Source organism: Anolis sagrei, chromosome 10 (assembly GCF_037176765.1).
Source record: "Anolis sagrei isolate rAnoSag1 chromosome 10, rAnoSag1.mat, whole genome shotgun sequence".
In the NCBI taxonomy this organism is placed as follows: domain Eukaryota; kingdom Metazoa; phylum Chordata; class Lepidosauria; order Squamata; family Dactyloidae; genus Anolis; species Anolis sagrei.
Genome location: NC_090030.1, coordinates 31,593,976 through 31,606,093, shown reverse-complemented (window position 1 = coordinate 31,606,093; position 12,118 = coordinate 31,593,976). Strand labels below are relative to the sequence as shown.

The following is a 12,118-nucleotide window of genomic DNA, read 5'->3' as shown; positions in this document are numbered from 1 at the left end:
GACTTTGACATTTTGTAATTGGTGGGATTTATAGTTCACCTACATCCAAAGAGCACTGTGGGTTCAGATAATGATGGATCCGGACCAAACTTGGCACGAATACTCAATATGTCCATGTGTACACTGGTGGTGTTTGGAAAAAATAGACCATGACATTTCGGAGTTTTAGTTGGTGGGATTTATAGTTCACCAACAATCAGAAAGCATTCTGAAACCCAACAACGATAGAATTGGGCCAAACTTCCCACAGAAGATCCTCATGCCTTTAAAGGACTCGCTAGAGTGAGTTTCTCTCCAGCCTTGCACGCTCTCCCTTGCCCCGCACATGCGCACCACGCTGCACGTCTGCTCTCCCCTCCCCTTGGCTGAGAGGTTGACCAATCACAGCAGAGGAGGGCGTTTGGTGGGAGAATTGGCAGCCTGTTTCCAAAAAGGAAGAGAAGGACAGGCGGAGAGATCTTCAACTTTCTCTGCCAAGGGGTTCCTAAGACCAGCAGAATTATGTGTTTTCTGGTGGTCTTTGGTGACCCTTCCGAAACCCCCTGGCGACCCTCCCCCCCAAGGGTCCTAACTCCCCAGGTTGAGAATGTCAGGATTATTGAAAGTATGCATGTATGTTTTTTCAATGTGTTTAAATATGTTTAACAATGGTGTTCATATGTATTCAAGATGGATTCAGTTATGTTCAATTGTATGCTGGAATTGTTGTGTGAGACAGAGAGGTAGAGAGAGAAGAGACCTTGGCAGAAGTAAGATAACAAGTTCTCTCTGTCTGGGAAGAATTAGGGAGTAGCCGGCTTACAGCCAGTGAAACTGATAAGCAGATGTTCTGTAACCGTACTATAGTTGTGCTTTGTAGTTCCTTTTGTAGTTCCTGATTAAGCTCGCTTGGAAGTAGACGTGTATTAAGATGTGCTAAGTAAACTTTGTTATTTTTAAAACTGGCAGACTGCAGTGTCCTGTTTTGTGATCTAGTAACCTCATCTCCACTGTGCATAGACCCCAGGGTCTCACTCTGATAGAGAAACACTGGTCTAGGATTAAATTAACTAACTAAGCAAGGATTGAGCTGATGAATTAGACCCAAACTGTGGAACTCCCCGCTCAGAAGGTGGGGAGAACCTCTTCTGATGAGCTCTGTGTTTTCCACTTTTCCAAGGTGAACGGGGTCAACATCAGCAGCGTGACTCACTGCCAGGCCGTCTCCCTCCTCCGCCAGCCCTGCGCCGTGCTCCACCTCATCGTTCTGCAAGAAAAGGGGTTCATCAGCAGGACGGGGCCTCCGGATTCGAACCTGACTGCAAACCAAGAAGTGATCCACGTTACCCTGATCAAGAGAGACCGCTCGGAGCCTCTTGGCATCAAACTGATCCGGAAAACAGATGAGCCTGGGATTTTTATCCTCGATCTGCTGGATGGAGGCTTGGCGGCCAAAAACGGGAAACTGAGGCAGAACGATAAGGTCCTTTCCATCAATGGGCAAGATCTCCGCCAGGGAACGCCTGAAGCCGCTGCACAGATTATCCAGGTAACTTTACTATTATTATTTTATTATTAACTTTATTTATACCCCGCTAAAATCTCCCGAAGGACTTGATGCGGCTTACAAAGGCCAAGGCCACCATAGAATCATAGAATCAAAGAGTTGGAAGAGACCTCGTGGGCCATCCAGTCCAACCCCATTCTGCCAAGAAGCAGGAATATTGCATTCAAATCACCCCTGACAGATGGCCATCCAGCCTCTGTTTAAAAGCTTCCCAAGAAGGAGCCTCCACCACACTCTGAGGCAGAGAGTTCCACTGCTGAATGGCTCTTACAGTCAGGGTGTTCTTCCTCGTGTTCAGATGGAATCTCCTCTCTTGTAGTTTGACGCCATTGTTCCTTGTCCTAATCTCCATGGAAGCAGAAAACAAGCTTGCTCCCTCCTCCTCCCTGTGGCTTCTTCTCACATATTTATACATGACTATCATATCTCCTCTCAGCCTTCTCTTCTTCAGGCTAAACATGCCCAGTTCCTTAAGCCGCTCCTCATAGGGCTTGTTCTCCAGACCCTTTATCATTTTAGTCGCCCTCCTCTGGACATTTTCCAGCTTGTCAATATCTCTCTTGAATTGTGGTGCCCAGAATTGGACATAATATTCCAGGTGTGGTCTAACCAAAGCAGAATAGAGCATGCGGAGCATGACTTCCCTGGACCTAGACACTATGCTCCTCTTGATGCAGGCCAAAATCCCATTGGCTTTTTAAGCTGTTGCATGACATTCTTGGCTCCTGTTCCCTTTCCCCATGAAGACGCCCAAGATCTTGTTCACACGTCCTGCTGTCAAACCAGGCATCATCGTCCCCCATTCTGTCTCTTTGCATTTCATTTTTTTCTACCTAAAAGGGGTCTCTTCCATTTGTCCCTGTTGAACTTCATTTTGTTGGTTTTGGAGGGCCAAAGTTTGCCCATGCTGCTATCAGCATGTGTGATTCCAAAGTTCCCTATTTTGAAATGCCCATTTGGAGTTTCTCCTGCTTGGCTTTCCCCACAGATTAGTGAAGCCAGAGTCAACTTTGTGGTCCTCCGCCGGCCCGGTGTGCAGCTGACAGACGTGATGGAGGACAGCAGCGCATCCAACGCCAGCAGTAGCAGCAGCAGCAACGGGGGGAGCCCTGTGCCCCATCGCAGGAAGCCTCACCAGAGGCACTTTCGACGAAAATCCAGCTACCAGAAGGTATATTCTCTGACTATTCTGCTTTGGTGGTGGCCAGACTTTTTTGGCTACTGAAGCTATTCTAAAGCCTTTGGCTGTGTGGATCATAATAAATTGTGACAAGTTCTTGGTGGGATGGGGAGACCAAATCACAGGCTGGTTCAAGATTGGGAAAGGAAAACGGTAGCCAGATTTTGTTCATTTTCATGGTTTTTTCCTTTCTGTTAACATTGTCCACATGCTTCTTAGGATAATGGAGCTTAAGTTTTAAGGAAAATAAAGAAGTGCCAGTGTGGTTTAAGGTGGAATATAGTTCTGTCAAGAGTGTATGAAAAAGTAACATATTTGTTGATATGAAACAGTTGAAGTTTGATAAGAAAAGTTAACTAAGTGAATGATATTGAATGTAAGACTCAAGACTGTAACAGAACACACAAATGTAACCATAAGCATTGGAACCAGAAGCTATAAATAAACTTTGTTACTTGGTTTACTACAAGAGTGTCTCAAGCTTGTAAAATAAAAGCCTCAAGGTAAAAGCTCACAAGAAAGTCCCAGCCAATTTAAAAAGGGGAAAATACATCAATACAAGGCAGTAAAAAGATTTAAAAGAAAATATTTTTCCACCCACATCATCACACATAAAAAGACACCTGAAAAAAGACTGAAGTAGTGAAATATCGTGCCAATTCCCCACATCCAAAGCACTCTGATCCTGGAACACAATCACAGGCTGAACTCCCAACACCTTGGATATTCCACAGATATATAAACCTCACTTTCCTAGCTTCCAACAGACCTCACAACCTCTGAGGATGCCTGCCATAGATGTGGGTGAAACATCAGGAGAAAACGCTTCTGGAACATGTTGACAGCCCAGAAAACTCAAAGCAACCCAGTGATTCTGACCATGAAAGCCTTCAACAACACTATGCACAATCTGTTGCTTCTCTTTCTCCCCCAATTTTAGGTGCTCCTTCAAGGATATACCAACCAAGAGAAGACAGTGACTATCAAAAAGGAGCCGAAAGAATCCCTCGGAATCACGATCGGAGGCGGAAGGGAGGCTAAGAATAAGCTCCCCGTTTATGTGACTAGTGTGCAGCCTGTTGGGTGCCTCTTCAGGGATGGGAGGATTAAGAAAGGTAAGTGCTTGGGGCACAGCTCCTGCAAATACTCCCAAACTTTTTGTGGTGGGAATTTTCTTTCAGAAATCAAACTGTCTCCAAATGTGGGGAACCATTTTGCTGTGTTTAAAGTTCCCCGTGTTTCAAGCCCAGGAGAGTCTTAGGGCAAACCAACTCCTTGTTCCCAGTTTGCTTCCTGTTTGTGGAAAGCTTGCCCTGGGGATAAAGTGGAAATGCGGCAAAAATTGACCTCAATCACTGTTTGTTTTGAGGTATAATATTGCCATAACTTGTCTGTCTGTCTGTCTGTCTGTCTGTCTGTCTGTCTATCTATCTATCTATCTATCTATCTATCTATCTATCTATCTATCTTGCTCTCTTGCTATTTCTCTATTTATCTTTCTCTATCTATCTATCTCTATCTTTCTATCTTTTTATCTATCTTTCTATCTATCTTTCAGTTTATCGTTTTATCTTTCTATCTCTATCTATCTTCCTATCTTCCAATCTATATCTTTTTATCTATCCTTCTTTCTATCTTTCTCTCTGTCTATCTATTTTTCTATCTATCTATCTATCTATCTTTCTCTCTCTCTCTCTTTCTATCTATCTATCTATCTATCTATCTCTTTCACTCTCTATCTTTCAGTCTATCTTTCTATCTCTATCTTTCTAGCTTTCAATCTAAATAAATCTATCTATCTATCTATCTTTCTCTATCTATCCTATCTTTCTTTCAATCTATCTTTCTACCTCTCTCTCTCTCTCCCTCCCTCTCTATCTTTCAATCTATATATCTTTTTATCTATCTTTCTATCTCTATCTTTCAATCTATCTATCTTTTTATCTATCTGTCTATCTATTTATCTATCTATCTATCTTTCTTTCTACCTCTATCTATCTATCTATCTATCTATCATCTATCTATCTATCTTTCAGTCTTTCTGTCTCTATCTATCTATCTATCTTTCTATCTATCTATCTATCTATCTTTCTATCTCTCTCTCTCTCTCCCTCCCCCTCTCTCTATATTTCTATCTTTCAATCTATATATCTTTTTATCTATCTCTCTATCTTTCAATTGATCTATCTTTTTATCTATCTTTCTATCTCTATCTTTCAATCTATCTATCTTTTTATCTATCTGTCTATCTATCTTTCAATCTATCTATCTATCTATCTATCTATCTTTCTATCTATATATCTTTTTATCTTTCTCTCTATCTCGCTATGTTATTATCTATTTATCCTCCTCCTCTTCCTCTTCTTCTTCTTCTTCAGCCCAAAATACGGGCTGATTAAATAACTAGTCCAAACCCATAAGTCCACTTTTCAAAGAAAACAATGGTTACGACCCCCTGTCTTTCTTAATTTATGCAACAGGAGATATACTTTTAAGCATCAACCACGTCGACTTGACTCACCTGAGCTACAACGAAGCCGTCTCTGCCCTGAAATCAAATGCCGCATTGCCTTTGGTGACTCTGAAAGCCCTGGAAATTGGGGTACCGGAGAAGGAGACCCTCGACGTGCCCGACAACAAGGAAAATGGGTTCAGTTGGGCTCCTCTCTGGACCATGTGGCTTGGGTTGCCCAGGTAAGGTTTGGCTTGGTGTCACTCTGGGTTGTTGGTGGCTAGAGTTGATATAGATTATAGAAGGATGCTTTTTATTTACGGCATTTATATGCCTCCCTTCTCACCCCGAAGGGGACTCGGAGCAGCTTACAAGGTATATTTTCATACAATATATTATATTATTAGCATAGTACAATATCAGTATTATATAATACTATATTGCACTATACCATTATATTGTAATAGTATTATATTATATCACTAGCCGTAAATGACACACTCCAAAAAATTGATTTTGTCATTTGAGAGTTGTACTTGCTAGGATTTATAGTTCGTCTACAATCAAAGAGCATTCTGAACTCAAGCAATGATGGAATTGAATCAAACTTGGCATAAAGGACTCCCATGACCAACAGAAAACACTAGAAGGGTTTGGTGGGCATTGACCTTGAGTTTGGGAGTTTTAGTTCACCTACATCCAGAGAACACTGTGGACTCAAACAATGATGGATTTGACCAAACTTAACATGAATATATTGTCGAGGGCTTTCATGGCTGGAATCACTGAGTTGTTGTAGGTTTTTTCGGGCTATATGGCCATGGTCTAGAGGCATTCTCTCCTGACATTTCACCTGCATCTATGGTAAGCATCCTCAGAGGTAGTAAGGTCTGTTGGAATTAGGAAAAAGGGTTTTATCTGTGGAATGACCAGGGTGGGACAAAGGTCTCTTGTCTGCTAGAGCTAGGTGTGAATGTTTCAACTGACCACCTTGATTAGCATTTGATTGCCTGGCAGTGCCTGGAGCAATCTTTTGTTGAGAGGTGATTAGATGTATACCTTAGCATGAATACTCAATATACTCAAATGTGAACACTAGTGGAAAATAGACATTGACATTTGGGAGTTGTAGTTGCTGAAATTTATAGTTCATCTACAATCAAAGAGCATTCTGAGCCCCACCAATGATAGAATTGGGCCAAACTTTCCACACAGAACCCCCATTACCAATGGAAATCTCCTCTGATATCCCCTCACGACCCCCTCCGGGGGTCCCAACCCCCAGGTTGAGAAACGCTGATATAGAAGGATGCTTTTTATTTACAGCATTTATTTACGGCATTTATATGCCGCCTTTTTTACACCGAAGGGGACTCAGAGTGGCTTACAAGATATATTTTCATACAAAATATTATATTATTAGCATAGTACAATATCAGTATTGTATATTACTATATTGCACTATGCCATTATATTATAATATTATTAGTAATATTTAATATAAATATATAATTATAATATTGTATTATTATTACTAGTATTATATTGTATTACATTAGTTGATCTGGCCCTGGAGACTTGAACTCATTTAGAGTGGCCAGATATTCCTGGACGACTTGTTTACCAATTTGGGGTTGGATGTCCTCTAATCCCTCATCCACTCCATCTTGCTGAGGTTGAAGATGACTTTCTTTTTGTGAGAAGACCGAGGCAAAGAAGGCATTAAGTAGTTCTGCCTTTTCCCTACCCCCGGTCAGCATTGCCCCATCTTCTCCTCGAAGAGGCCCTATCGCCTCCTTAGAATCATAAAATCAAAGAGTTGGAAGAGACCTCATGGGCCATCCAGTCCAACCCCCTGCCAAGAAGCAGGGGGTTGTTTTTCCTTTTTCTACTGACATAAGAAAAGAAGCCCTTTTTATTGTTTTTAATGTCCCTGGCAAGCCTGAGCTCACTTTGTGTTTTAGCCTTGTGGATCTTTTCCCTACAGGTGTTCGCTATTTGTTTGAATTCTTCTTTGGTGATTTCTCCCTTTTTTGACTTCTTGTGCATGTCTCTTTTGTGTCGTAGCACAGTTAGAAGTTCTTTGGACATCCATTCTGGCTTCTTTGCACTTGTCCTATTTTTTCTCTTTGTTGGCACGGTTTGCAATTGCACCTTGAGTATTTCACTCTTGAGAAATTCCCATCCATCCATAACTTCCTTGTCTTTTAGTATCTGTGTCCACGGAATGCTGCTCAGCGTTTCCTTCATTTTTTGGAAATCAGCTCTCCTAAAGTCCAAAATGCGGGTTTGACTTGTCTTAGTTTCGGCCTTCCTTTGTACCTCAAATTGCAGGAGCACATGGTCACTTGCCCCTAAGGATCCTACCACTTCAACCACATCGATCAGGTCCTCCGCCTTTTTTAGGATGAGATCAAGAGTAGCCAATCCTCTTGTTGCCCTTTTTATTGTTTTTAATGTCCCTGGCAAGCCTGAGCTCGTTTTGTGCTTTAGCCTTGCGGACCTTTTCCCTACAGGTGTTGGCTATTTGTTTGAATTCTTCTTTGGTGATTTCTCCCTTTTTCCACTTCTTGTGCATGTCTCTTTTGTGTCTTAGCACAGTTAGAAGTTCTTTGGACATCCATTGTGGCAATCAGAGCACTTTTGGGCTCCAAAGATCTATAGCGAGCTACACAAATTGGTTGGAAGCTCACTCCGACCCAGGCTGGCTTTGAACCTTTTGGTCAGTAGTGATCTTAATGCACTTGACTTCCAGCTTTGTGGAAGAAGATGAGCTCCATAGCGTAGACTGGCAGCAGTCCTAGAATATTGAAATTTGGGGAAAGAGCAACATTTGCTGCCTGTTTAGTACAGGAAGTCTGGATCTTCTGGTGTGCATTAGCTGACTTTGCCCCCCTTTTTAGCGCTCGGTTCTAGTATGTGTTTTTATCTTCCTTTTTTTGTTTATACACAACACACAACGGGCACAGAGCACCTTATGTCTTAATACCAACCCACGCCACAAAGAAAGGTCCCAGTGTGCGCATGTTTGGCCAGTGGGCGCAACGCTGCCTTCCCTGAGATGTTTGCTTTCCGTCAAAGGACCTGAGTGCTGACTGGAGCCTTTGTTTCCCGAGACACGATCTTTGAAAACTAGGAATTCGATCCCAAGGTAGCAGGGCGGCCGTTGGAAACGAACTCCAAAGGGTATCGCTTTCAAGGAGCGACTCTGGCCTGCCGTTTGCAGCTGAGCTTCTCAAAGGCTGCAGTGTTCCTTCCGTCCTCCTGTCTCAAAGTAAAGATTTAGTTCAGGTTCAGCACAAAAGGTGGGAGCTGGCATGCCTTGTCCCAGATCACTTTCTTTTCATGTGGCTGGGAATTGTGTTCAGAGGCAAAAAAAAAAAGTGGTTTCTTTATAATATTTTAACAATATAATGTAATGCAATATAAAAATAATATTATAATATTATAATGTAATGCAATATAAAAATAACAATATAATATTAGAATGTAATGGCAATATAAAAATAATAATAATATATTAGAATGTAATGGCAATATAATATAGTATAATAATGTAATGCAATATAAAAATAACATTATAATATTATAATGTAATGGCAATATAAAATAATATTATAATATTATAATGTAATGCAATATAAAAATAATATTATAATTTATTTATTTATTTACAGTTCTTATATTCCGCCCTTCTCACCCCGTAGGGGACTCAGGGCGGATTACAGTAAACACATATATGGCAAAATTCAATGCCAGTTTGACAAACAACATTTAACAGACAAAGGCTATTTAACTTTTTTTTTTCTGGCCGCCAGGGGAGCTGCTGCTTTTCATTGTCCATCAACGACACCGATGAAGTTCTTCCACATTCCACATTCCCCGGAGTCTTCTTTCTTTATGGCCTCATAAATTAGTTAAATTTAGCCTCCCACACAAGGTGGTCCCTTATTTTCCTACTTGACAGATGCAACTGTCTTTTGGGTTGCAAAGGTCGACAACGGGCTACACAATGGCTGGACACCCACTCCAGCCCGGGCTGGCTTCGAACTCATGACCTTTGGTCAGAGTGATCTTAATGCAGCTGACACTCAGCCAGCTGCGCCACAATCCCGGTGCATAATATTATAATGTAATGCAATATAATAATAATAATAATAATAATAATATAATTATAATAATATGATATGATAATTATATATTTACTAGCCATCCCCTGCTATGCGTTGCTGTGGCACACATGGGGGTTCTGTGTGGGAGGTTTGGCCCAATTCTATCATTCGTGGGATTCTCTGTGATTGGAGGTGAACTATAAATCCCAGCAACTACAACTCCCAAATGTCAAGATTGTATTGTCCCCAAACTCCACCAGTGTTCACATTTGGGCATATTGAGTCTTCGTGTAGAGTTTGGTCCAGACCCATCATTGTTTGAGTCCACAGTGATCTCTGGATGTAGGTGAACAACAACTCCAAAACCAAAGGGCACTTCCCACCAAACCCTTCCAGTATTTGTTGTTGTTGTTTGAGTTTGGGAGTTGTAATGCACCTCCATCCAGAGAGCACAAGGATGGATCTGGACCAAACTTGGCACGAATGCTCAGTATGCCCAAATGTGAACACTGGTGGAGTTTGGGGGAAATAGACCTTGACATTTGGGAGTTGTAGTTTCCTGTCGTAGTCACTGTGAATCGTACATTCGGTATCCCTGCGCTTGCGCAATACAACTTTTCGGAACCTTCTAGAAAGAAAAAGAAACTTTCAGCCCTCAGCTAGGCCCGCCCCCCCCCCTCTCGAGTATATATAGCCCGAGGGCGGGACTAGCCGTCAGTTCTCTTAATCCGCTTGTGACAGCTTTGAGAACCTTCTGTGACTTTGCGATTCTCAATATCTTTGACTCGGTTTTTCGAACTCTGGACTCTCTTTCTGACGATTCTTCTGCCTAGCCCTCTTGCTCGACGATCGGTTGGACTGTCTATAAGGTACTTGACCCGGATTGGAGTTGACGAATCTCCTTGGTAGCTTCTCGCTATGGCTACTACCTCTTTTAAAAAGTGCGTCAAGTGCCCAAATATCCTGCCGGATACAGATGGGCACACGCTGTGCCTCACTTGCCTGGGGGAGGCCCACTTGACCCAGTCTTGTGCCATATGCCTCTCCTTCACTCCTCAAACGAGGAAAAATAGAGTATCGAGGCTCCGGGCGGCACTCTACGAGAGGGCTCTCATGCCTCCCTCCGCCCCAGCACAAACCACCGAGCGCCCAGACTTACCTTTCCTAACTGCCTCCGCTGGGACGGCCAAGAAGAAGGCCAAGAGGCCTAAGCCTAAAGGGCCTCAAGATGGCGGCCAGGCTCCCGCACAAGGAAGAACCTTGGAAGATAGAGCGGGAAGACCGCTGGAGGCCCGCCGCGCCATGGCGCCTTTGCCGGCCCCCGAGACTCCAACTGAAGCGGTGCGCCCTCTGCAGGCAGCCGAGACACCTCGGGTGACGCTTTCGACGTCGACCCCGCTGCCTGCGCATGCGCCCGCCATAGCGCCGGCCTCCCTGACTCCTCCTACTGCGCCGGCGCCGATGCTCTCGCCCCCGCCGCTGACCCGGGCTCGAGAATCCGTGGTGCCACCGGTGTCGGCGGCGGCTGCTGCGGCGCCGGTGTTGTTGTCACCGCCGCCTGTTCTGCTCCAGGATGGAGCCCTCGCAACCCCGCCTCCCTCGGGCTCGGGGGGGGGCGGTCGAAGAGCCCTCTCACCACGCCCATACAGCAGCTGAGGGCGCTCCGAGAGGAGAGGAACCTGAAATAGGAGGAGCCCCTGATGCGCCGATATCGGCGATGCCGTCCCAGCTCTGGCAGCGACCTCCTTCGCGACGCCGCAGCGCGAGGCCCAGGCGGTCGAGGTCCCCATCCAGGAGGAGCGCGAGGTCGCGTAGACGCCGACGCCGATCGACCTCCAGGCGATCCCGCTCCTCCTCAACTTCGTCCTCCTCATCTTCCTCCTCATCGACCTGCTCCAGGAGGAGCAGACGATCCCGGGCCTCCAGGCGTCCCCGCTGGCACCGCTCATCCATGGCCCCACCTCCCTGCCCGGGCTTTTGGCAAATGGGCCCTTCAGGCCAGTTGGTGTTTGTGCAGGCTCCCCCCCCTGCCTTGCCCACCACAGCGCTACCGGTAGCGACGATCTCCAGGGCACCACCTCCTCCAGCTGTTTGCCCTCCAGTGCCTAGTGCCCAGCCTTCCACTTCTTCTCAGCATGACCCTGGGAGGGCTCCTCCCTGCGGAGCCTCTTTCGTACTGAACTCTACTGACTTGAACTTACCTGGTGCACCTTATGGGGCAACATCATCGCGCTCTGCTTTGGCCTTGCCTGCTTGCACCCAAGGTGACTTATCGGGCACTGCTGCCACCACCCTGGCCACCTCCCAGGGCAACCTGCAAGGTGATTCTACTCCTATAAGACCGGCAGGGACTTTGCTGCCCGAGGGCTCTGATCAAAGGGCCCCTGATCTGGATGGCTCAGACTCAGACCAGGATCCGGCTGACATTGCAAACCATGGGGAGGGGGAAAACACATCATTTATTCACCCCGCGGATGTAAATAAGTTTGCTGCACTCATTGATAGAATGATCAAGGCATTAAACATCCCCGCCCCCAAACCTCCCGAGCATGTGGAGGACCCGATGTTTCCCTCGGAGGAGCAGGTCATAACCCCTGCATCTCCCTTGCCCGTGCTCCCTTATCTCCTTAAACTAGCAAGGGTCTCCGACATGTCTCCGTCTCTGGTCCCGGCAATTCCCCGTCGACTAGATTTGCTGTATAGAATTGATGTCTCGTCGGCCAAATGGGTTTCGGCACCTCCAAGACCGAATACGGTGGTCGCCGAGGTGGCGAAGACCAAGAGGCCGAAAAATTCACTTACTGCTCCCCCTGACAGAGAGGGTAAAA

At 45.0% G+C, this 12,118-nt stretch overlaps 1 protein-coding gene across 1 annotated transcript in view; it reads left to right on the top strand.

Annotated features, from left to right (window-relative positions):
* The window catches only part of LOC132763098 (ligand of Numb protein X 2-like), an 84,742-nt gene that overhangs the window by 61,575 nt on the left and 11,049 nt on the right, over positions 1-12,118 (top strand). Inside the window, exons 6-9 of the mRNA XM_060756476.2 lie at positions 1,160-1,528; positions 2,535-2,717; positions 3,667-3,841; positions 5,207-5,420. Of these exons, the coding sequence (XP_060612459.2) occupies positions 1,160-1,528; positions 2,535-2,717; positions 3,667-3,841; positions 5,207-5,420 (941 nt within the window). The remainder of the gene's footprint in view (positions 1-1,159; positions 1,529-2,534; positions 2,718-3,666; positions 3,842-5,206; positions 5,421-12,118) is intronic.